The 25,621-nt window shown below is 56.9% G+C and overlaps 2 protein-coding genes across 3 annotated transcripts in view; one reads left to right on the top strand and one right to left on the bottom strand.

The window, feature by feature from the left end:
• The first annotated feature begins 4,581 nt into the window (after positions 1-4,581).
• On the top strand, positions 4,582-14,694 carry Tmem184a (transmembrane protein 184A). 2 transcript variants are annotated; one of them, XM_013023454.1, is made up of 9 exons: positions 4,582-4,676; positions 5,369-5,596; positions 11,484-11,649; positions 11,962-12,052; positions 12,121-12,196; positions 12,274-12,365; positions 12,663-12,832; positions 13,073-13,270; positions 13,924-14,694. In XM_013023454.1, the coding sequence occupies exons 1-9, from the start codon at positions 4,608-4,610 to the stop codon at positions 14,172-14,174; spliced, it is 1,341 nt and encodes a 446-aa protein (XP_012878908.1). In that variant the 5' UTR covers positions 4,582-4,607; the 3' UTR covers positions 14,175-14,694. The 2 variants fall into 2 exon arrangements, with proteins under 2 accessions (XP_012878908.1, XP_012878907.1); XM_013023453.1 differs by having other exon boundaries at positions 5,345-5,596.
• Positions 14,695-17,707: 3,013 nt separating this feature from the next.
• Mafk (v-maf avian musculoaponeurotic fibrosarcoma oncogene homolog K) overlaps positions 17,708-25,621 on the bottom strand; it is a 13,138-nt gene continuing 5,224 nt past the window's right edge. Inside the window, exons 2-3 of the mRNA XM_013023521.1 lie at positions 22,121-22,200; positions 17,708-20,652 (exon numbers count right to left, since the gene is read on the bottom strand). Coding sequence (XP_012878975.1) covers positions 20,218-20,652; positions 22,121-22,156 — 471 coding nt within the window. The 5' untranslated portion in view covers positions 22,157-22,200 and the 3' untranslated portion in view covers positions 17,708-20,217. The remainder of the gene's footprint in view (positions 20,653-22,120; positions 22,201-25,621) is intronic.

Genomic DNA, 25,621 nt, shown 5'->3' with positions numbered 1-25,621 from the left:
TGGGCCTGGGCCACCTCCCTGGGTCCTCAGTCTAGGCAGGTGGTGCAGGCACTTAAGGCCCAGGAACATGGAAGCATTGGCCTAGAGATGCCCCAGGGCAGGTGGTGGCCCAGGACGGCAATGGGCAGCTTTGCCCTGTGGTATTTACCTGGCCCCACAGCCCTGAGGCTGCCAGCCTGCAAGGTGGCACTCAAACTGACCTGCCGATGAACCCAGGCTCCGAGGGCTATAAGTCACACTAAATTACATCTGCCCAAAGCTGCTCCTTAGCTGTAAAAATAAAATTAGACTGCCCCGGCTGTGGTGGCTCATGCCTGTAATCCCAGCTACTCAAGAGGCTGAGATCTAAGGTTCGCAGTTCAAAGCCAGCCCAGGCAGGAAAGTCTGTGAGACTTTTTTTTTTTTTTTTTTTTTTTACTGAGGCTTGAACTCAGGTCCTGGGCACTGTCCTTGAACTTGTTTTACTCAAGGCTAGCACTCTGCCACTTGAGCCTCAGCACTACTTCCAGCTTTTTCTGTTTATGTACTACTGAGGAACCCAGGGATTCATGCATGCTAGGCAAGCACTCTAAAACTAAGCCACATTCCTAGCCTTTTTTCTTTTTGTCTGGGGGGTGGGGGTGGGAGGTAAGGATAGGGGTGGAGGTGGGGAGGGGAGAGGGCTTGAATTCAGGGCCTGGCATTGTCCCTGAGCTCTTTCATTCAAGGCTAGCACTTGAACCACTTGAGCCACAGTGCCACTTGCAGTTTTCTGGTGGTTAATTTTAGATAAGAGTCTCACAAACTTACCTGCTTGGGCTCCCTTTGAACTGTGATCCTTGGATTTCAGCCCCCTGAATAACTGGGATTCTAGATTAGAGCCACCAGCACCTGGCTGTGAAACTCATCTCCAATTAATCAGCAAAAAGTAGAGCTGTGACTCAAGTGGTAGAATGCTAGCCTTGACAAAAAAGTTCAGGGACAGCATCCAGCCCCTTAGTTGAAACCCTAGGACACGCATGCACGCACGCACGCACATCCAGGCCCTGAGTTGAAGCCCTAGGACACACACACACACCAACCCAGGACAGCATCCAGGCCCTGAGTTGAAGCCCTAAGACATACACACACACACCCCCAAGCCAGGCAGCAACGGCTCACACCTGTAGTTCTAGCCACTTGAGATCAAGAGGGTGGACATTCAAGGCTAGCCTAGGCAGAAATGTCTATGACACTCTTATCTCCAGTTAACCAGGAAATGCTGGTCTGGAGATGTGGGTTCAAGTGGTAGAACGGGCTGAGAATGTGGCTTAGTGGTAGAATGCTTGCCCAGCATGTATGAAGCCCTTGGTTTGATTCCTCAGTATCACATTAAAAAAAAAAAATTGGTAGCAAGACCCTGAGTTCAGACCCTGGTGCCAAGCCCAACATGCTGGTGTCTGGGAAGGGGCCCCGGGAAAGACAGAAGCCAGGACAGAAGGAAAGGTAGGAGTCAGGCACTTCACAGACCCTGCCCTGCCACCTCTGCCCTCCTCCAGCACTCCACGGCCACTGGAAAAACTGGTGTTACACGTGGGGTCCTTGCCAAGGCCTACACCTCCAGCTGCTTCCAGAGATCCACCCTGCCGCCCACCCCACAGCCTGGAAGCCCTGGTGCTCAGCCCACCGAAGGCACTGGGCAGTCACAGGAGCCCTGTGACCCAAGCTGGGCAGGCGTCTTACCCTGAGCCTCCAGATCCCAAACAGGCAAAGGAGGAAGAGGAGCCTCATAGAGGCAAGGCTGCAGGACATCACCCCCCACCCCGCCCCACTTCACCCCGGTGTGTGAGTGACTGGGCCCAGGGCCGAATGCTGAGCCCCTCACCCAGGGCCACAAATCCATCCTGACCTCTGCCACTGTAAGGCACGAGCCGAGGCCCCTGGGGCTAGGCAGGGAAGGAATGGCAGTCCCCAGAATCTGGGCCTGGGGATGGCAGAGGGTGTGGTGGGGGCGTGGTTTGGTGGGGCTGAATGGGAGGAGCTCCTGGCTGAGCCTGGGCAGGGCCAGCCCAAAGCAGCAAGTGTCTGAGGGACCCAGGCTATTCCAAGGCTGGTGAGGGCTGGGGACACACCGTGGTGGCCCTCCTTTGGCCCCTCTCCCAGGCCCAAAGGCTCTGGACGTGTCCTGTCTGGAAAACCAAGCTGCTCACCCGCCCAGTGAATCCTGCCAGTGGCCTGGAGCCCCCAGCGAGGTGAGCTAGGGTATGAGCATGTCTGGGGGGCTTTACATGGGACCCATGTCCATGCTGGGACCCTGCAACTCCAGCAGGGGGAGTGGAATCCTGGATTTAAATTTTTTTTAATCTGGGCATCCAACTCCTCGGCGCCCCCAGCTCTCTCTGGGGTGGGGGGCTTAGGAAGCCACTGGGTCCCACCGAAGGGCCCACGCTCTGGCCAGGTGACACCCATGTCTTGTAGAAAGTCCCAGGCCCACACCCAAGGCTGGCAGCATGCTGTGGGGCAGAGGCGGGCAGAGGCAGGCCTTGGCAGGTTCTCCGTGGAGTTGGAGGGAGGGCCCGCCGACTAGACTGGAGAGCCCAGCGGTCCCGTGTCACCACGCTGGCCTGCCCTTGGTCTGGGGCCACTGGGTACAAACAGAGCCATCAGTACAAGGGCCAGAAGCCAAGAGAGACCACCCAGACTTCCCTGGTCTGCCGGACACCAGACACCTGGGCTCTGAGTCACAGGGGTCCCTGCTGGCACCTGTACCCCAGAATCCTTCAGACACCAGGAAGACAGCAGGTGACAGCCAACCTTGTCTCTGTCCTGATCTGCCCAGCCACACATGGAGGCTTAGATTGCCTGGGGAAACTGAGGCATGGGTTGGTGTAGAGGATGCCCAAGTCCCAGGGTCCTTCCCCCCCCAAAAAAAATAAGCCAGCATCTGTCCTGTCTTCAGAGAGCTACAACCTGTCCCTGGTGGGGAGCGGGTCTTGGCTACCAGGAGGCTATGCTACCTGTGGCTGTCCATGGCGGTGGCCTCACCTCCAGTATGAGCAGGCTGCTAAGGACAGGAGCCCCAGGTCTGGAGCTGGAAGGAGACCCAGAGGGAGAGTGTCAGTGGTTCCAGGCCCCCCAGGACAGAGGACAGCCCGGCTAGACTCCTCACCCTGGGCATTCATCATCTGCATGAACTGGTAGCTCACACCTGTAATCCTAGCTAGTCAGATTATTATTCAGGATCTGAGGATCTTAGTTCCAAGCTGGTCTGAGCAGGAAAGTCCATGAGACTCTTATCTCCACTTAAACACCAAAGAGCCAGAAGTGGAGCTCAAGGACAGTACCCAAGTCCTGAGTTCAAGACACACACACACACACACACACACAGTGTTCTGAAGGGGGCAGGGCAGCCTACACGTCCTCTCCCCACTGCCCCACCCTTGTGCCTGTGCCTCTGGCCTGACTCCTTGGCCTTGACCAGCAGGGCGCCCTTGTCATTTCCCATCCTGCCAAACCCAGGGCATGGGTGATAGCTAGGTCAGGGCTATGGCATTGGCTGAAACATAAACCTTATCATCAGTGCCGCTGCCTACGGTGCTGATCCCTGTCTGGAGGACAGGAAGCCAGCCAGTGGGCCTGCTCACCAGCCAGAATGTCAGGGTGCCCGGCACGTGCTGCCCAGTCCCTGTGGCGGGCCCAGACAGGACTTGCATCTTGGCTGAGGGCAGGCCGCTTGGGCTGGAGGGCCTCTTGGGGCCGAGGGGCACTGCAGAGGAGGGGTGAGGGCGCCAGCTGGGGGAGGTTCTGTCACAGCTTGTCCATTGCCAGCAGCAGACCTGCCCATGAGGGGAAATGCAGGTGTCCCTCTGGGGCTTGCTGGGCCAGCCGGCCGGGACTCTAGTCTCCTGGCCACAGTAAACAGTGGTCAGAGGCCCCGCTGTGGGGAGGGATCTGGGCAGGCAGGTCTGTCCTGTGGGCCCGATCAAGGTCCCTGCCAGGGAAATCAGGTCCAGCCTGCCCAGTAGGCTCTCCTGAGTGGGTGTGGACTGTGGCACCTGCCTCTGGGCGAGGCCACAGAACAGGTGGGGAGAGCCAGCCTCCTTCCTGCCTCCTTGGGGACGCTCTTGAACCCTCCCTTATCTCCCCTGGGGGCTAGAATGGGGATTCTGTGCAGGGGTGCCAGGAGATGTGAGAGTCAGACATGACCCCTCCCCTCCAGACCCCGTCTACTGCTGCACCCATGGTAGGGCAGAGAGGCTAAGCCCCGGCTGGGAGGGGTCCTTGCCAAGCACACACCACAAGCCCTGGGGTTCCGTTCCTAGTACTACAAAAACAAAGTGCTTTAAACCAACAACCAACCTGTCTCTCTGCCAAGGCAGGCAGCTACGTGGCCATCTGGTGCCCACAGGTGGGAGCAATTGGGAGCCAGCTGCCTGTCCACAGACAGCCTGGGAGGGATAGAGTGTCCCCAGGGAGGGGCCAGCCTGGCTCCTCCCCCTCCCTCCCTTCCTTCCGCCCTCCGCCCCTCTGGAGCTCAGGTGGCCCCTGGCCAGGTGAGGCCTTGGCCGCCAGGCCCCGTACAGCCCTCCAGATAACAGCTTCGCTCCACCCCCACACCGGCTGCCAGTGGGGGCCACGTGGCCACGGGAATGACCAGCCAGGCCTTCCCAGAGGCCGGGCCTCCCCAGGCTGAAGCTAGGAGCTTCCTGCCCACGGAGGTAGGCACTGGGCCCTCTGGCTGCCAGCTAGAGCCTCGTAAGGACAGACAAGACATGGGGGAGAGGAAGGGACGGGCGGGTGTCAGGGTCAGGGACACAGGGACAAGGTGATGTTGGGCTGGCACGGTGGGTGGGCTGAGCCCCTCCTGTTTGCTAGAGGCTTCTCTCCAGACCCCTGGCTAGGCAGGACGGACAGGAGGCCCCCAGCCCTGGCCCAGGGCTATTCTTTGGAAGTTTGGTTTCTTTGGGGCTGGGGCTGGGGGTTGGGTCAAGGGAAGGATGGTGGAGAGGGGTCCCCAGGACCCAAGGTCCTGAGGTCTGAGTTCAGGAAGCTGAGCCCCTTTGGGCAGAAAGGGACCCAAGGGGCCCTGTGCTTTGACTTTGACTGGGGTCAGCGTAGTGTTTGTGTTTGGGAGATAGTCACACCCCAGTTTCCCCAGCAGCACAAATGCCCATGCGGGAGGGGGGAAGGGGAGGGGGCGGGGCTGCCAGAGAAGGTGGTCAGGCAGAGACCTGGCCCCCACATAGGGGCGGAGGCTTAGCACAGGGCACGGTCTGGCAGAGCCCTCTTCCAGGGCCCCTACGCGGCTCAGCCCCCACGCACTCTCCTTCCTAGGGCCCAGCCCTGCACAGCCCTGCCCTGCTCCTTGACCCTTCACCCCTCCCAGTTCTGCCCTCCCGCGCTTCTCCAGATGAGTAATGCCTCTGGGCTCCTGGAGTCAGCCGGAGTACCCCTGGCATCCTCCACCTGGCCACAGCCCAGCGTCCCCCCAGCCATGCCTACAGTGCCAGCCGGGCCACAGATGGCCCGCGTGGAGAACGCGTCCCAGGGAGCCCCACGGCTCTTCCTCACCACCGCGCTGGCCAGAGGCGTCTCAGGAGTCTTCGTATGGACAGCCCTGGTGCTCACCTGCCACCAGGTAAGCCCCTGACCTGAGCCTCTGGAGGCCCGATGTCCAAGGGACACTGGCCCGGCTGGAGCAGAGGAGAGGTACCCAGGGCCTCGGCAGTGGTATCAGCCTGGGGTTCAGGAAACAGGAGGGGGCCGGGCTTCAGGACAGGCCCATGGGAGCCAGGCCTGCAGGGGGCAGGTGCCAGCTGAGCACTACCTGAGGTCAGCAATGGGGATCTATTTCACAGACAGGATCACTGAGGCCCAGAGAGACCCCCGACCCCAAGTTCTTTCTTAGGCTCATGTAGAAGGGCCTTCTCCCTCATGGGTGCAGCCTCCCAGAGAAAAGCTGGCAAGGACCCAGACTTTGCTCTATGGGGAACGTCAAGCTGGAAACAGAAAGGAATTAGAGGGGATGGGGGTGGGTGGGCTGGAGGGCAGGGAGCTGGGAAGCAGGGCTAGCTTGTGGGCACAGTGCCCCCAAGGGGGCTGCCCTCCCTCATCTCCTCACATGGGACAGAAGCCACATCCTGAGTGCCCCCCACAGACTGAGCATGCATCAGCTGGGGGGCTGCGGGTCAAGAAGGGCCAATGTGTGGGGGGGGATAGCCTGCCTGAGCTCCAAAGCTGGGTGTGGAGGCTGGGGGCAGGTTTAGGGCCCTGAGCTTTTGCCGGGATACACAGGGGCGGGGCAGGTGTCCCCAGGAGGCTGAGGTAGGCATGGCACTTGCACTTGGGGCTGGCAGCAGGGTAGGGGGTGCTGGGAGGGTGGGAGGGGGAGGGCTGGTGTTTCCTCTGGGATGGCCCTGGGTGCCAAAGCCGATGTAGATAGACAGATGGGCCCAGGGCAGGCGCCACCTGGGGACAGGCAGCCCAGTATTCGGGACAGGCAGCGAGAGCAGTCAGTCCCCCTGTGAGCCGTGCATGTCCAGACAGGACCTCAACGCTCAGGGTGCAAGGGGGACCCAGGCAGCCCCCGTCCTGGGCCCATAGAGCAGGGGTAGAGCTGCAGACAGAGGTAGCATGAGGCCAGCCTTCCTCCCCAAGCAGTGGGGGGGGGCTGGCATTGTGGGGGTCCCAGGACCTCCTGTCCTCAAGCTAAGCCCCCACCTAGTGTGAGGAGACACCACACCAGCCACTCTTTTAAGAGCCTGGCCTGTGAGAGATGGGGATTTGACACCTTGCTTTACTATTGAGAAAATGGAGGCTAGAGAGGGCAGTAGCTTCGCAAGGTCACACACCAGGTGGTGCCAGCCCTAGAGAGGTCTCCCCTGGCACCAGCAGGAGGGGGTGTGCCTGATAAAAACCTGGGCACTGATGCCAGCGGGCCTCTCCTCACCCACATACCACCCCTGTGCTCAGAGCCTGCCTTCCACCGCCTCCTCCAGAGCACACCTCCTCCTCCAGGAAGCCCTCCACACCTGTGCCCTGGACCCAGGACCATGTTCCCTGCTCTCTCCTGCCCCTGCTCCTGTTCTGCTATGACCTTGTAGAAAATGTGGAAAATCTGGGAAGGTTTAAAGCTTATGATCACAATCATGGTTACCATGCATTTGTAGTGCACTGGGGACCCTGCTTAGTTTCTCATCCTGGTTTGTTGCTGTTGATTGTAGGGATTTGAACTCAGGGGCTGGGTGCTGTCCCTTAGCTCTTTCTTTTTTTTTGGGGGGGGTCAGTCCTGGGGCCTGCACTCTGGGCCTGGGCGCTGTCCCTCAGCTCTTCAGCTCAAGGCGAGTGCTCTACTACTTGAGCCACAGCGCCACTTCTGGTTTTCTGGTGGTTTATTGGAGATAAGAGTCTCACAGACTTTCCTGCCCAGGCTGGCTTTGAACTGCATTCCTCAGATCTCAGCCTCTGGAATAGCTAGGATTACAGATGTGAGCCACCAGCGCCTGGCGAAGATTGTTTTTCTTTTTTTGGTTGTGGGGTCTGAACTGTGGCCCTGGGCGCTGTCCCTCAGCTCTTCCGTTCAAGGCTAGTGCTCTACCACTTGAGCCACAGTGCCACTTCTGGCTTTTTCTGCTTATGTGGTGCTAAGGAATCGAACCCAGGGCTTCATGCATGCAAGGCAAGCACTCTACCACTGAGCCACCTTCCCAGTCCCTGGCAAAGGTTATTTTTTTTAAATTCTGATTATATAGTTTCTAGGAGGGAGTACAAGTCTAAAACCCTTCTCTGTTGAGAGCCAGCCTTCTCTGCGTGGCTCTGCCTGTGTGGGGGCTGGGCCGTGCCCCTGCCTTGGCCCCAGTGTGACACTTAGCAGGACTCAGGAGTCTGGTGGAATGAATGACTGAGTGTATTCGCTGCTGGAGTGTTGGCCAAGAGCACTGTCTCATGAGTTACAATGTGTTACATGCCTGAAAGTTACAGAAAGAATAGATCTGAGACAGGGCCCTGGTGGCTCATGCCTAATCTCAGCTACTCAAGGCAGAGAGCAGGAAGGTCATGTTTGGTGGCCAAACCTGGAAAAAAGTTATAGAGACCCCATCTCATTCAGTAGCTGGGCACTATGGGCTGTGTACCTGTCATCTCAGTGATGGTGGAAAATGGAACTTGGAAGATTGTTGGCCAGCCCAGCCCAGTGCAAAAACCTTAAGATCCAAAATTTTTAAATGGCCAGATAAAAAGGACTAGAGGCTGAGTACTGGTGGCCCATGCCTGTCATCCTAGCTACTCTGAAGGCTGAGATCTGAGGATTGCATTCAAAGCCAGCCCAGACTAGAAAGTCCTTGAGACTCTTATCTCTAATTAACCACCAGAAAACCAGAAGTGGAATTGTGGTTCAAAGTGGAAGAGAGCAGCCTTGAGCAAAAGAAGCTCAGGCATAGTGCCCAGGCCTTGAGCTCAAGCCTCAAGACTGGGACAAAAATAAATAAATAAGTAAATAAATAAATAATAGAGGCATGTCTCAAGTGGTAGAGCCGCTTGCCTGTCTAGCAACTTGAAGCTCTGGTTCAAATTCTAAATACTCCCCCCCACCAAAAAAAAGGTACATTTTAGAGCTGGACACCTGTAGCTCACGCCTTTAATTCTAGCTACTCAGGAGGCTGAAGTCTGAGTGTCAAGATTCAAAGCCAGTCAGAAGAGACAGCAAAAAGCTGGAAGTGGGGCTGGGAATGTGGTTAAAGTGCTTGCCTAGCATGCATGAAGCCCTGAGTTCAGAAACAGAAACAGCCAGAAGTGGTGCTATAGCTCAAGTGGTAGAGTGCTAGCCTTGAGTGAAAAGGTGAAGTTAGAGTGCAAGGTCCTGAGTTCAAGTCCTAATACTGGCAAACACCACACATACACACACACACATTTTAAGCCAGGTATGGTGGTTCAGATCTTTTAAACCCAGCACTCAAGAGATTGAGGCAGGGCTGGGAAGGTGGCTCAGTGGTAGAGCGCTTGCCTTGCATGCATGAGGCCCTGGGTTCGATTCCTCAGCACCACATAAGCAAAAAGAAAAAAGCCGGAAGTGGTGCTGTGGCTCAAGTGGTAGAGTGCTAGCCTTGAGCTGAAGAGCTGAGGGACGTCACCCAGGCCCAGAGTTCAAGACCCACAACTGACAAAAAAAACCCAAACTTATCACAAAAGCTGGTGAGCATGTTTGCTATTAATTGACTTGATTTAACTCTCTGCATATGTCTGCAAACCCTTGGGTTGAACATTGATGCCATATAACATTATTGGTTAATTAGGAGTAAATTTTTCTTTTTGGTTGTTGTTGTTGATCCTTGGTCATGGGGCTTGAACTCGGGGCCTTGGCACTGATCCTGAGCGTTTTCCCTTAAGGCTAATGCTGTACCACTTTGAGCCACAGCACCACTTCCAGTTTTTTCTTATGATTAATTGGAGATAAGAGTTTTACAGACTTGCCTGCCCAGTCTGGCTTTGAACCTCAATGCTCAGATCTCAGCTTCCTGAGTAGCTAAGATTACAGGCATGAGCCATCAGCAAACACCCTACTAGAGTAAGTTTTTAAGCTGGGTGCAGTAACACATGCTTATAATTCTAGCATTCAGAAGGCTGAGGCAGGAGGATGAAGGATGGCGATTTCAAGGCCAGCCTGAGCTTCATAGTGAGATCCTGTCTCAACTCAGGGCCTGGGCACTGTCCTTGAGTCTCTTTGTGGTGTTCAAGGCTAGCACTCTACCACTTGAACCATAGTACCACTTCCAGTATTTGAGTGATTAATTGGAGATAAGAATCTCATGGGGACTTTTCTGCCCAGGTTGGCTTTGAACTGCAATTCTCAGATCTCAGCCTCCTGAGTAGCTTGGATTACAGGTATGAACCACCAGTGCCTGGCTAAAAAAAAATTTTTTTGTCAGTCATGGGGTTTGAACTCTGGGAGTGGGCACTGTCCCTCAGCTCTTCAGCTCAAGGTGAGCACTCTACCACTTGAGCCACAGCACCACTTCTAGTTTCTGGTGGTTTATTGGAGTTAAGAGTCTCACGGAGGGGCTGGGAAGGTGGCTCAGTGGTAGAGCGCTTGCCTCACATGCGTGAGGCCCTGGGTTCAATTCCTCAGCACCACATAAGCACAAAAAGAAAAAAGCCGGAAGTGGGGCTGAGGCTCAAGTGGTAGAGTGCTAGCCTTGAGCTGAAGAGCTGAGGGACAGCGCCTAGGCCCAGAGTTCAGGCCCCACGATTGGACCCCCCCCCAAAAAAAAAAAGTCTCATGGACTTTCCTGCCAGGGCTGGCTTTGAACCATGATCCTCAGATCTCAGCCTCCTGAGTAGCTAGGATTACAGGTGTGAACCACTAACACCTGGCTTAAAATAATTTTTTAAGAGGCTAGGGATGTAGGTCAGTGATAGAGCTCTGTGTGTGTGTGTGTGTGTGTGTGTGTGTGTGTGTGTGTGTAATCTGTGCTAGTAAGGCTAAAACTAGGGTTCTATGCTTGCTAGGCAAGACTCTATCACTGAGCCACTCCTCCACCCATGGGGTTTTTTTTGGTTGTTGTTGATCGTGGGGCTTACCCATTGTTTTGTTGATGGTGGTCATGAGATTTGAACTCAGGGCCTGGGCACTGTCCCTGAGCTTTTTGTTGTTGTTGTTCAAGGCTCGTGCTCTTCTGCTTGGAGTCACAGCGCCACTTCTGGTTTTCTGGTGGTTCATTGGTGATAAGAGTCTCACGGACTTTCCTGCCTGGGCTGGCTTTGAACCGCGATCCCCAGATCTCAGCCTCCTGAGTAGCTAGGATGACAGGCGTGAGCCACCAACTCCCACCTTCAGCAAAAAATGTGGTTATTTTTTGAGATAGGGTCTTGATTTTTGCCTAGTCAGCCTGGGCTACAGTCTTCCTGTTTAACACTTTCCACGATAGCTGGTGTGACAGACATGTATCAACACAGCCGATGGTTGGGATAGGGGAGTCTCACTAACTTTTTGCCCAGACTGGGCCTCAAATCACAATCCACTCAATTGCCATCTCTGGAGTAGGTAGGAATACGTGTGTAAACTACAGCGCCTGGCTACAAATATGCTTGTATGTATTAAGTATATATGTAATTATATATATATATATAATATTATATATATATATATTATATGATTGCAATAGAAAAATATTTATTTTTGTCATTGTAATGAGTGTGTTCACTGCAGAAAACTAAGAGATAGCTGGGCATGGTGTCACACACCTGTAATTCCAGCCTTCAAGAAACTGAGGCAGGATGATAGAGAATTTACAGCCAGTTGGGGCTGTATTTTTAGACTCTGTCAAGGGAGGGAGGGAGACAGGAAGGAAGGAAGGAATAGAGGGAGGGAGAGAGGAAGGAGAGAATTAGGGAATATAGGAGAATGTGAGGCCTTGACAGCCAGAGGCTGGAAGTGCCACCCACTGCCACTTTCTTCCTGGGCTGGCACAGGGTGGCAGGGGTGGCAGGGGCCAGTAGCTCTACCCAAACCCTCTGTGCTGGTCGCCTAGATCTACCTGCACCTGCGCTCCTACACAGTGCCTCACGAACAGCGCTACATCATTCGCCTGCTGCTCATCGTGCCCATCTATGCCTTCGACTCCTGGCTCAGCCTCCTCCTCCTGGGAGACCACCAGTACTACGTCTACTTTGACTCTGTGCGGGACTGCTATGAAGGTGCTGCTTCATGTCTGGGTTGGCCTGGGGGGAGCAGGGGGGAACAGGAGGCTGTCCGCATAGGCCTGCTCCCCTGGCCAACCCCAGGGCACCTGGCCCTGCCAGCCCTGCTGGGGTGGGGAGGCTGCCCAGAGGGATCAGTGTGAGTTAGGAGACTGGGGGGAGGGGGGGCTCTGAGCTATAGCTGTGACCTGGCCCCCCCCTGAACCTCAGCTTGTACTCCCTTAACATGGGCACCCCGGGTGTTGGGTAGGTCTGACAGAGTTGGCATGCGGGCCTCGGGCTCATGCCAGCCCCTCCGTCGCCCGGCAGCCTTTGTGATTTACAGCTTCCTCAGCCTGTGCTTCCAGTACCTAGGGGGAGAGAGCGCCATCATGGCGGAGATCCGTGGCAAGTCCATCAAGTAAGCCCCGCCCTGCCCCACCCCCCTCCCCGCAGCCCCCCCAATCCCTCAGCCACTCTCTCCCCCAGGTCCAGCTGCTTCTATGGAACCTGCTGCCTGCGGGGCATGTCCTACTCCATTGGCTTCCTGCGCTTCTGCAAGCAGGTAAGGGGCTGTGTGCCCTCCCCCCCACCTCGGCCAGGCTGGTGCCAGCCCTGCCCACTGTCCCCCACTATCCCCAGGCCACGCTGCAGTTCTGTATCGTGAAACCTATCATGGCTGTGACCACCATCATCCTCCAGGCGTTTGACAAATACCACGATGGGGACTTCAAGTAAGGAAGGGGGGGAGCAGGGAGGGTGCAGGCCATCAGAAGCGGGGTTCCGCGTGGCCTCTTCCTCCTGGGGACAGAAGAGGTCGTGGGTGGCTTCCTGACAGAGGAGGCCGGGCAGTGCTGGTGAGGGAGGGCCTGGAAGACACCCCCACCCCCACCCCCACCCCACCAATGCCTGCTTCCTCAGTGCTGTCCCAGGCCCTGGGCAGAGGACTGTCCCACCCAGAGGGGACAAAGCAGGCTGGTGACATCTATGGGGGTCATGGGCCACTCTGACCAGCAGTTCCTCTGGCCCAGTGTCCACAGCGGCTACCTGTACGTGACCCTTGTCTACAACACTTCCGTCAGTCTGGCCCTCTACGCCCTGTTCCTCTTCTACTTCGCCACCAGGGAGCTCCTGCGGCCCTTTGAGCCAGTCCTCAAGTTTCTCACCATCAAAGCGGTCATCTTCCTCTCCTTCTGGCAGGGTGTGTGGTCCCCTTGGGGATGGGGACTGTCAATAGGTAGAGGGAAGATGCTTGGGGGGGGGGGAGGTCAGCACACAGCAGCTTCTGGAGCCCTGGTCTCTGCCAGGCTTAGAGCTGGGAATGGAAGGGTAGACTTCGATGGCTGCCTGGCCTTTGCTCCTGCCAGCCTCAGGCCTGGGAGGAAACGCTAGCCAAGGTAAGAGCTATGGCCTTTGCCTGAGTGACCTTGCCCATTTCCAGGGCTGCTGCTGGCCATCCTGGAGAGGTGTGGGGTCATCCCTGAGGTCCAGGCTATTGATGGCACCAGGGTGGGGGCAGGCACGCTGGCCGCGGGCTACCAAAACTTCCTCATCTGCATCGAGATGGTCTTCGCCTCCATTGCCCTGCGCTATGCCTTCACCTGCCAGGTGTACTCTGAGAAGAAAGAGCATTCACCAGGTAAGCCAGGCTTGCCAGCCAGAGTACCTGAATGCACCCCAGGGGTGGACATCTAAGCCAGGGGCAGGCAGGGGTATCGGAGCTCTGAGGGGCAGGGCTGGCAGCCCTAGAAAGTGGGTGGTGTGGGTGTAGTCGCCCAGATTACTTGTCTCTTCCCCCCTCCCAACCCCACCCCCAAATCCCAGAGCCAGACATGTATCTCCCAGGGGAAGAGCCAGGTGCTGGTGGCTCACATCTGTAATCCTAGCTACCTAGGAGGCTAAGATCTAAGGATCAGGGTTCAGAGTCAGCCTGGGCAGAAAACCACATGAGATTCTCATCTCTAATTAACCAGAAAAAATAAATTAAAAAATAAAAAAAAATTAAAAGTGAGAGAGACAGAGACAGAGACATAGAGACACAGAGACACAGAGACTGAGAAAAAGAGAGAGCGTGCAATCAGTTGGAGGCCCCTGGTGAGTGTCTGAAGGCCAGGGTTATGTTTGAGGGACCAACCCCGCTAGCCAGGATCAGGGTGAATGGACATCCAAGGACCCCCAGCCCTGCCTGAGGTGGAGTTGAGAGACAGAGTTGAGGGCTAAGTCCCCGGATAGAGTCTCCTAGGGGCTGGCTGGGGTCCATGGAGCCCCCACCCACCGCTGTTCCGCCCTCAGGCCCCCCAGCTCCCATGCAGAGCATCTCCAGCGGCCTCAAGGAGACCATCAGCCCTCAGGACATCGTGCAGGATGCCATCCACAACTTCTCCCCAGCCTACCAGCAGTACACGCAGCAGGCCACGCACGAGGCCCCGGGTCCCGGCCACCCCATACCTGGCACCCTCCCTGGTCTGGCCAGTAGCTCTGGAGGGGGCAGGAAGAGCCGAAATGTGGAGAAACGCATGCTGATCCCCTCGGATGACCTGTAGCGGGCCTCAGGGTCTGCATGACTGGCTGGGGGCACAGTCTGCCCGGTCCTCTGGGGAAAGACAGGGTCCCCCACCCTCAACTCTCTTATCAAAGGTCCAGCCTACAAGGCCATGGAGACCTTTTCATACTGTGTCCAGTCAGGGGTCAGGGTGCCTATGGGCCATAGCATGGGCATGTTAGATAGGCCTGAGGACCCACTGGGTACCTGGCCACAGACCTCAGGGGGTCACTGAAAGGCTGGACATGAACGTGGCCAGGAGGTCACACATGATATAATAGAGGATGGCCAAGTCTCAGGTCAGGGGCTGCAGGGAGAACTGGGTACCCAGCCTGACAGAGGGACCCAGTGCTGTGGACAGGAGGTGTGCCAAGCCTGGGTGAGGGCCCTGGGTGCATAGAGAAGCCCCTCCCCCCACTCCAGCCACAGGAGCCTGGTGAGGTCCTGACCTGCATCCATCTGCACAGACCCGCTGTGGGCTGGCCTTCCAAGCACAGTCACCTCCCTGTGAGCTCTCCTTATTTATAAACACCTTGAATTTTTTATTTTCTTATTTATTTATTTGGCCAGTTGTGGGGTTTGAACTCAGGGCTTGGGTGCTGTCCCTCAGCTCTTCTGCTCAAGGCTATTGCTCTCCCACTTGAGCCACAGCGCCACTTCTGGTGGTTAATTGGAGATGAGTCTCATGAACTTCACTGCCCCGGCTTAAACTGCAGCCCTCAGATCTCAGCCTCCTGAATAGCTAGGATGACAGGTGTGAGCCACTGGCGCCCAGCTACACATTGAACCACTCTTCCTGCAGGGCCAGGATAGGGGGGAGGGGAGGCGGTAAGGCATAATATGTCAGGTAGGGTCCCAGGACCTGGGGCAGCCAGGACCTGGGCGGCCTGGGGCAGCCACCTGTGGTGTGGCTGCAGTCAGGCCATGTAAGACAAACTAGAATTCATCATCAAATGCCATTGGATGCCATCTGTTGTCCAGAGGCTCCAGGGAGGCCGAAGCAGCCGCCTCTCTCTGGACTGTATCAGCCTTGTCCTACAGCGGGCAGGTGGGGCAGTCTAGAATGGCTAGGTACAAGGGTCTCAGTTCTGGGAGACTGCTTTGCCTTTTTCCTGCTCCTGCTCCTCCTCCTTATTCCCCTCTTTCTCCTCTGTGCCAAGTGACAGTTGGCAGACTAGAGGATCACCTTAGAAACTAGTGCCCTTTGGGAACCTTCTAGAGGGGACCTAGCACTGGACACTGTCTCCCGGGCAGAGGGGGCATGCAGGGCAGGAGTCTGGGTGCCACACCACAGGCTGCAAGGAACCTGCTGCCTGGTTGGGCACAGCAGACAGGAAGGGCCAGCAGGCAACAATCAGCCAGGGACACTCAGCTGGGTGGCAACTGTCCAGTCGCATGAGCCACACCGCGGGGCGGCTCCCCTGCTTTCTCTGTGTGGGGAGGATGGGGACAGGAAAGCAAGGCCAGTGGCTTCTTGGGGCCCAGCTGTGCAGCTTGATAAGCCTGGCCTGGCTCCCCTGTGCCTTCCCTGCCCCTCCTTATCATTGCCCTCTGCGCTGGCAGGCCCCACCCACTGGTCAACAGGCCAGGGAGGGAGACTCATTCCTGCTCCCTGAGGCCAAGGAGGCTCTGTGGATGGGCCCTGTCCCCACCATGGAGAGGCTACTGTGGAGAGAGCTGAGGTCCCCAGAGCATGCAGAGTGGGCAGCTGGCCATGACTCCTCTCCTGGGGTCCCAGATGGCTATGTGGGCACCAGGGTCACTTACTGGTCAGCACTGGATCCAAGGGGGAGGGAACTGGATTCCCACATGTGCCAGGAGCGCTGTACATGACAGCCTTGGTTGAGTGAGCCCAGAGAGGTCTGGCAAGTTGCCTGAGGGCACACAGCAGAGCTGCTGGGCCCAGGCCACAGCCCCACCCCAGGAGATCAAAGGAGGCTGCCCAGCAGACAGGGGTCAGCTTGTCCTGGCCTCATTTGTTACCACCTCTGAAGTTGCCCAGGAGGTCTGTGGCCTCCATACACAGCCACACAGCCTCCACTCTGGGCCAGGATTCTCTTGGTATTTTTGTGCCAATAGTAGGGCCTGAACTTAGGGCCTGGACATTGTCTCTTCACTTTTTCACCTAAGGCTAGTGCTGTATCACTTGAGTCACAGCTCTGCTGTGGTTGTTAATGCAGCTGAGTCTCATGGACTTTTCTGCTTGAGCTGGCTTCAAGCCATTCCTGGGGCTTGCACTCAGGACCTGGGCACTGTCCCTGAGCTGCTTTTGCTCAACGCTAGCACTCTACCACTTGAGCCACAGCGCCATTTCCGGCTTTTTCTGTTTATGAGGTACTGAGGAATCGAACCCAGGACTTCATGCATGCTAGGCAAGCACTCTACCACTGAGCCACATTCCCAGCCCCTGGCTTCAGATTGTGATCCTCAGATCTCAGCCTCCTGAGTAGCTAGGATTATAGGCCTGAGTCACCAATGCCTAACTTGGGCCAGAAATCTTGTGTGTCCAAGCTCATGACCACCTACTCTGAGTTGCCCATCTCCCCAGAGGTACCACTGGGGTCAGCTGCAGAGAGGACTGGATTAACTGGGCTCTCCAGCACTGCCATTCCTGCTGACACAAGCTTTTGTGATGGTCCTTGCAGGTCTGACCCACTGTAGCAGGGCCATGGTATCCTTCCAGTCAGCATAGGCTGGAAGGAGACAAGATGGCTGGCAGGTTTAGAACACTCAAGGCAGCTCTAAATTTTTATTTTTATTTTTTGTCAGTCACGGGGCTTGAACTCTGGGCCTGGGCACTGTCGCTGCACTCTTCAGCTCAAGGTAAATGCTTTACCACTTGAGCCACAGCGTCTCTTCTGGTTTTCTGGTGGTTAATTGGAGATAGAGTCCACAGACTTTCCTGCCTGGGCTGGATTTGAACTGTGATCCTCAGATTTCAGACTCCTGAGTAGCCAGGATTACAGGAGTGAGCCACCAGCACTTGGCATAGAGCTCTACGATCTTGACCCTCCCTTCTTCACCCAGCTGAGGTTGGCCAGACAGGCTCACCACAGAAGGCCAGGCTCAGCCTGCAGCCAGGCTGGCCGAAGGTCTGGTTAGATCCTTTGCTTACTGGAGTGGTCTCAGCCAGTGATCCAAGGGCTTTGTCCTCTGCCCCTCTCCATATCCAGCAGGCTCATCTCAGCCCACCCACTAAGCTGTGCGAGGGGGCTGCTGGGACAGCACCCACTGCCTGCACAGCCCGAGGCTCCACCAGGACAGGCTGTGCTCTGAGGTCACCCTGCAGTTGTTGTGCATTTCCAGGGGTAGCTACGCCTGGGATCTTCTTTTGCATAAGCCTGTACTCAAGGCCTGACCTCAGGGCCTCACACTCAGCTTATTCTGCTCAAGGCTAGCACTCTACCACTTGAACCAAACTACTGAGTTTTTGCGATAAGTTAACTACCCTGGCTGGCTTTGAATCATGATCCTCACAACCCAGCCTTCTGAGTAGCTAGGATGACAGGTGTGAGTTCTGGTGCCAGTTAAGACCCTGGGTTCTTGACCTGGCCATTGCAGATAGAGCCACAGGAGAAAATTGGGTTTGTGAGGGAGATACTGGGTGCACCCCACAGCCTAGGATGTGGGGATCCTCACCTAGAGCACCGGCCACATAGAAGCAGTATTTGAAACAGGAAACTCTTTATTGCAAGGGTATAAAAGTAGTCACAGCGCAACATGTACAGCAATAAATTAGGTGGTGGGGGGGGAGGCGTGGATAGGGCAGGGGAGCACAGAATATGATCTCAATAATTTATATCATGGGAAGAAGCAGCACACAAAAAAATAAATATTGAAATGAAACTGCCGAGGCAGGAGATGGAGAAGTCGGGGCCACAAGGGATGAGCCTCTGCCACCTTGGAAGCAAAGCTTGACTTCTTTGGGGAGTGGAGGCAGCAGACAGAAAAGAAACCCATGCCACAGAGAGGTCCTTGTTTTTTGTTTTCTTAAATTAAAAAATAAATCCATATATTAAATCGTGACAACAAAATGTCAGTGATCTGAAGTTAAGCGGAGGGCACCCACTGGGTGGCCCGGGAGGGGCTGGGCAGCGACGGCAGCTCGCTCCGGTCCCCCCAGAGGCCGAGGGTTAGGAGCCCCATCTTTAGCAAAGCACCAGAGGCTGAGAGCAGTCACCTGCCTGCTGCAGTCCCGCAAGGTGGGGTGTGGAGACCCCAAGACTGGATAGATCCAACCACCCCGGCAGGGCCACCCACTGAGCAGGGTCCACAGAGCGTGGCCAGCTTGAAGTCGGGGGTCCTAATGCCCCATCCCACCCACTGTCTGGCCACCTCTGTGCTGCTAGTAGAGAACTACAGTATCAAACTGGAAAACTGTTCTGAAAAATCTATACGATAAAATGTGTATATAATTATATAGATAGATTCTCTCTTTCTAAATACTTCCCACGGTCCTATTGATATCCAATATGGATTACCTACCATGGCTATGGCACGATGGCATTTCCTAAGTGCCCTCGGGCCTCTGCACTGTGAGGACCCAGGCCCCTGCGTGGGCTGGGCTGCGGCTTGGCCTGGCCTCCTGCGTTCCCCAGGGCCTGGGAGGTGACAAGCCACACACGGCAGTGCCACTGAGCGCTCTGGCTTTGTCTCCAAATCTAATGGTGGACACAGGAGCTCGTGGTGGTCCTTGGGGCTGTGGGTCCCCTGCGCTCATCCTTATGTGTCGGATCCCTGCCCAGCGGCTTGGCAATCTGTGTGTGTGAGGGGAGAGGGGGGGTCCTACTGCTGGTATGAGGGACCGGGGCCCGAGGCCCTGCATGGCCTCTGCCTGTCACACGTTGTTTCTGGCTAGCAGCATAAGGTGGGATCCATGGGGGCCCCCCCACCACCCCGGCTCCAGTCCCAGTCCTAAAACAGCATGGATGGAAACTCCAGCTGATAACCAGAACCAGGCGCTCTGGGTGACTGCATCCCAGGAGGCAAGTCTTTGGGGCTCTCCTGCCTGTGCCCTCTGACCCTCCCCAATTGAGCGCTCCAGACTCTTCCATGGTCTGGGGCCCTGGACCCCCACCTGCCTGCCTTCCTCCCTACCCATCTCCCTCAGCAGTGGGAACCAAAGTCCTGAACTTGCATGTCCACATCTACCACTACCCCTGGCCACCTGCCGCTGCTCACCTTCTCCCTGTCTGAGCGTAGCTGGCAAGCAGCTGCCCGCTCTCCACTCCACAGCCGGTGAGACACCCTGCCCATTCCCGCCCGGCTGCAGGGTGGCTGGCTGGCGCTTACACCTCACCAAGTGGCCTCCCTGGGTCACAACATCCACAAAACTCTCTGCACACATACTGGACAGGCCCTCCAGAACCCTCATGGGCAAGCAGGTTGGTCCTCTGAGGCCCCAGTGCTGGTGCCGAGGGGCTCTGACTGCAGGCGTGCATTTACACAGGGACACAGCCCAGGCCGCCCAGGCTCAGCTTTCCCTCACCCCCTGGTACCAGGAGCTACAGCAGGCCATAGCCACTTTGTCAGGGAAAGTTGGAAGACCAGAGCTGCCCACAGGTCGCCTGTCCTGTCCCCAGGCAGAGGTGCGTGGTGAGGCGCAGGCACTCCAGCCAACCCGCCGGGGCCGCCACCTCCACCCTGGCATGGCGCAACAGGGCTGATGGCTGCTCATGGGAGGACTGGAAGGCTAAGTCCCTGCTCCAGGCCACAGGGGCCCAGCACCGGGCCGCTCTTCCTGGAAGACCCCGTGGGGAAAGGCAGAATCCACTGGGGTGACCACACTTCCCGGAAACACACATTTGGGGGGGGGGAAGTATGGGTGTGAGTGTGTGTGCACGTGTGTCTGCGTGTGGGGGGGATGGCGTGGGGCACCTGGCTCACAAGAGCCTACTTTTCATCCTGCGCCTGCCACCTGTCCCGCTGTCCCTGCCTGGGGCCCCCCGCAGGGTGTGCAATGGCTGGATGGTCAGAGTCTGTGCCAGGGACGTTGGGACAGGCAGGAGGGCCATGCCGCTGCCCGCCCAGCCCCCTGGCAGGCACTAGGACGCAGCCGAGAAGGGCACGGAGGCGGAGGAGATCTCGGCTGACTTGACAATGGTGATGACGCTGGTGGTGGCCACCTTGGTGGGGGTGACGGGCCCGCGGGCCACGGTGCGAGCGAAGGTCTGCAGGGCCTCGTACTTGGAGCGCAGGGCGTCCAGCTCCAAGCGCATGCTGCTGTTCTCGCGCGCCAGCTTCTCCACCTCCTGCTGCAGCTCCACCCGCTGGCGCTCCAGCTCTTCCTTCTGCGTCACCCGCTTGATGCGGCAGCTGGCTGCGTATCCGCGGTTCTTCAGCGTGCGGCGCCGCTGCTTCAGGCGCGTCACCTCCTCCTTGGTGAGTCCCCGCAGGTGCTGATTCAGCTCCCGCACGGACATGGACACCAGCTCATCATCGCTGAGCACTGGGGCGTTCTCGCCCGCCTCCTTCTTGACCTGCAAGGGCCACAGCGGGGTCAGACAAGGAGGGACCCAGGGTCTACATGGCAAACCTGCCTCGCAGCAGCTACATGGCAGTTTGGGGGGGGAGGCAGAAAGATCTAGCAGTGCCCTCCACCTGCCCCTGCCCAGGGCTGACCCTCACCTTCCATGCCAGGGCCTGGGGTGGTGCATGCGCCCTCACTGCTGGCTGCCCTGGCTCACCAATCCTTATCTGAACTTGAAAACTTGGGCCTCCAGGGTCTCTAAAGAAAAGCCTCCCTGGATTTATTGTGTGTGTGTGTGTGTGTGTGTGTTATGCCAGCAATGAGGCTGGAACTCGGAGCCCAATGCTGTCACTAAGTTTTGGCGGTTTTTAGTCGGTCATGGAGCCTGGGCACTGTCCCTCAGCTCTTTTGAGTCACAGCGCCACTTCCAGTTTTTCTGGTGGTTTATTGGAGATAAGAGTCTCACTGACTTTCCTGCCCAGGCTGGCTTTAAACCAAGATCCTCAGATCTCAGCTTCCTGAACAGGTAGGATTACAGCTGTGAGCTACCAGCTCCTGGTGTCCTGAGCTTTTTTGCTCAAGGCTAATGCTCTATCACTTAAGCAACAGCTCCACCTCCAGCTTTTTGCTGGTTAATTGGACAAAGTGTCTTGGATACTTTTCCCGCCCAGACTAGCTTCAAATTGTGGCCTTCAGATCTCAGCCTCCTGAATAGCTGGGATTATAAATATGAGCTACCAGTGCCTGGCTGGTCTCTGTCACTTAACACTTAAGCCATACTCTCCCCAGCCCTTTAGCTTTTATTTCGCTTTTGAGCCAGAGTCTCACCACTAACTTTTCCCAGGCTGGCCTTGAGATCAAGATCTTCTCGCATCTACCTCCTGAGTAGCTGGGATTACAGGCATGAACCACTGTGCCCAGTAGTTGGGACCCTCTTTGAACAGCTGTTCCCTTGGGAAAGCAGTGGCCGTGTCACTACCAGCCATCACTTTGGAGGCCCCAGGCCTGGCACAGATGGGAGCTCAACCAGCCTTTCCAGGTACGCCATGGGAATGCGTAGAGCCCCCCACCTCCACCTACCAACTGGGGCAGAGCCAGGGTGCTTAGATGTGTATGGTCCACCTGCACCTCCCAGGAACTGATGTGAAAGCTGGCCTGAGGCACCCCTTGACCATGGGAGCTGAGGGCACCTGGGAAGTAGCAGGGGCCTGGCTGTCCCGAGCAGGAGCACCCTGCTGTCCAAGGCCATTCTGTCCACCTCTGGCTCTGCAGGAGCTGCCCCTCCTCCCCAAACCTGATGTCCCATGGCCTTAGGTCCTTAGGCTACTATCCCTATCCCTCATCTCTCCCCCCACCTCCAACTGGACTGCCCCCCACCCCCCATTCAATGCTCCTCCACCGATTGCTGCGGACAAGCCCTTCATATTCCCCAGAGGAGAAAAGGGGGCCCTGGCTTAGGCAGTATCTCTCCACCATACCTTCAATGCCTTGTTTGGCTTGGGATTAGTCGTCATAACCCGGGCACAGTCACCAGGACAGAAGCACTTGGAAACAGCAGCTGGAGAGAGAGGGACATGGGAGAGGCAGGGGTCAGACCCAGACAGGATCCACCACGCCCTGCCTCCCTGTGGGGCACTCCAGGGGCCCCGCTGTGTTCAAGCAGCAGGGTTCCAGAGCCCCCGGCATGGAACAGGACTGTCCTGGAGCTCCAGCCTCAGCCCTCAGCACAGCCAGGACCATCCTCAGCAGCTACCTCCAACACCCGCCTTTCCCTCCCGCCCCCCCCTGCCCCCCCTGCTCCCACCAGTGTGCCGGACTCTCCGGTGCTGGGGGTGAACACCAGCTATGAGCCATGGTGGCTCCCTGCCTTCACTCCCCTTCTGAGCCCAGATAAGACATTGGCACCCAGGAGGCCCCAAGTGCTGAGTCCTGAAGACTGAAGTGATCAGCCACAAGGCCACCTCCCCTTTCCAGCCCAAAGGCCTGTGGTTGGCCACTGGACAGCGTCCCAGACCCAGCCTGGCTCCTCAGGGAGACTGGGAGCCCCTGTCCTTGCCCACAAGATGGACCAGGACAGAGCACCTGCCACCCCTCCTGGCAGCTTAGGGTCGCCTACCTCGGTGAAGGAGACTGCAGCTGTGGCATGACCACCCACCCAGGCTGCCCAGGAGCCTCAGGTGGACAGCAAGTTCAAAGGTTGTGGCCCAGAGACCCGAGGTGGGTAAGTGGGAGGCCAAGATTGCCTCAGGAGGCCGCCTCCCCGTTCTAATCAACTGTCTGGCAAGGAGCTGAGCCGTCCTGGTCTCCGTCCCTGCCAGCCAGCCCCCTCACCCGCCCTTCTTGGTTTCCAGTCTGCATTGTGTCACACATTCTAATCATTCATGAAAAACCCAGCCAAAGCATCCCAAGCATGATTCCCCTCTGATAGTTGCCATGGCGACCTTGGGAAATAGCCAACCCCGGGTGGTCGCCATGGAAACGGAGAAGCCCAAAAGCAATCATGACTTCAGGTCAGGCCTGTGCATAAGACATCACCCATCACGAGGTTGTCAGTAAACAAACTCATTCACTTGCCTGCGGAAGGGGTGGGGGCGGGAAGTACACAAATGGCCTTGGAGTGGGCACCCCTCAACTCCCATACCCTGAACCCCAGACCCTGAGGAAGGGAGCAATGCAGAGAAGCCTCAGAGAAAACAGGGCAAGGAAAGAAGGGCACCAAGGGCATATTTAGCAGATGCCAGGCAGCCTTCCCTGCCTGGGCCCTTGGGCCTGAATCCATCCCTGCTGCAGGCCTGTCCCTTCTGGGGACCGGTCTCTGTAGCCCCCCACCCTCCACTGCCAGAAAGCCAACGTGAGGCAGGGTCTCCGCTTCCACAGGCACTGACAGTGGCCAGGGCCAGAAGGCTGTGGGGCTAGCTGCGACTTGGGGGAGTGGAGCCCTCCTCCTATATCCTCACCCAACCACCACTGGGGCCCCCATCACGTGGAGGTCCCAGCTGGGTTACAGGGACATGGCACAAGCCACCTCGTGAGTGAGTGAGTGCCCCGCAGGAGCCAGGCGCCTGGGAGCCATGAGAAAGTTTTCCGAGTGAGGGAGGAGGGGCCGGGCTCAGCTCAGCTCGCCCCGCGTCAGTGGCATTGCTATGCGGTGAGTCACGCAGGCTGTTTACAGAGCAGCGCACATTCCCACACAGGGGTGCCCCTCCCCGCGCATGGGCCCTGGCGGAAAAGGGAGGAGCCGGGGAAGGGGCCTCTGGCCAGACCCAAGGTTGAGGGGATGTGCTGAGCTGCCTGGGTTGGGGGGTGCAAGGGTGGCCAGGATGGGCACAGAGGCCCGCCCCCAGGTGACCTCAGGAGGGTCAGTGCTGGCCAGCACAAGGTCACTGTGGGCAGTACGGTTAAACTCTCCCCACCCCCGCAGACCCCGCCACACCCACTGCGCTGGGCTTCTGGGCACCCTGGAGCACCAGAAAAACAGCTCACAGGGTCCATGCGGGGGCTCATGGCAGGGCCTGCGGGCAGGGACCCTTCCTCAGCCCTCCTGCCCATTGGAGGATGAGAGGAGAACTCTGCACACGCCGACAGTGGCCACCCTCCCCAGCTGGCCTGTGACACCCCCCCTGACAACACTCTGAGATGAGGGAAGCCTCAGCCTCTGTTGGTCATGCCTTCAGGAGAAAGGGGTTCCGTGAGAAAGCCCCAGGGACATGCCAGCTCCCCAAAGTCCCAGGGCTCAAGGAGCCTGGCAGGTGAAACACCAGCTCGGAGGCCCCTCTGCCCCGGTGCCTTCCAGAGCACACACAGCCTGTAGTTCTGGCCAAGCCCCCAATCCACAGCACTGTGCTCACACACACACACAGCCCCCCCCCCCCACTCTGGGACAGAAGCCTGGCTCTGTGACGGCCCAAGCAAGGGCTTGATCGGCCTGCCGGATAGGCAGGGACCCAAATGGACTACAGGTAACAGGTGTAGGGCGCTCAAAATCCATCCAGACCAGGCTAACCTAAAGTTGCTTTAAACATCAAAGATAAGGAAAGGGACAGCTAGCCTTTGGAAAGGGGTCCAGAGGAGACTTTGGGGGTTGTTTTGTTTAGCTTGCTTACTCATAGCTTGTGCTCTACAAATCTCCTGTCCAGTATTTTATTAACTGGGAAGAGCAGGCACACTGACTTTTCTGCTTAGGCTGGCTTTGAACCTCAAACCTTAGATCTCATCTCCCGAGGAACTAGGATTACAGTCTTGAGCCACTGATGCCTAGCCACATGAGAATTTTGTGGGTATGAAGAGTTCATCACCAGCGGCTGGTGGCTCATGCCTGTCAACCTAGCTACTCAGGAGACTGAGATTTGAAGATCAAGGTCTGAAGCCAGCTGGGGCAGGAAAGTCCATTAGACTCTTATCTCCAATGAACCACCAAAAAGCCAGCAGTAGAGCTGTGACTTAGTGGTAGAGCACTAGGTAGAGTGTCAGCCTTAGGTAAAAAAGATGAGGGACAGTGACTAGGCCCTGCGTTTGAGCCCCAGGACTGGTACAAAAATATAATTAAAAGAAAGGAGCTGGGTGCCAGTGGCTCAGGCCTGTAATTCTAGCTACTCAGGAGGCTGAGATCTGAGGATCACAGTTCAAAGCCAGCCAGGGCAGAAAAGTCCATGAGACTCTTATCTCCAATTAATCACCAGAAAACCAGTAGTGGTGCTGTGGCTCAAGTGGTAAAGTGCTAACCTTGAGCTGAAGAGCTGAGGGACCCAGAGTTCAAGCCCACAACCGACACACACACACACACACACACACACACACACACAAAAGGAAAAAGAGTTTGTAAAACAAGAGGCTCTCTGAAGGGAGGACTTTACAGGCACAGCTGGCAAGACCCTTTCCTGAGACAGGGGGACACACACACCCCCCCCTGGAGAGGCAACTGGTCACAAGACAGCACACACACACACACACACACACACACACACACACACACACACACA

This window comes from Dipodomys ordii, unplaced genomic scaffold, assembly GCF_000151885.1.
Source record: "Dipodomys ordii isolate 6190 unplaced genomic scaffold, Dord_2.0 Scaffold68, whole genome shotgun sequence".
NCBI lineage: Eukaryota > Metazoa > Chordata > Mammalia > Rodentia > Heteromyidae > Dipodomys > Dipodomys ordii.
The sequence above is the reverse complement of the archived record's forward strand: the minus strand, read 5'-3'. Positions and strand labels throughout refer to the sequence as shown.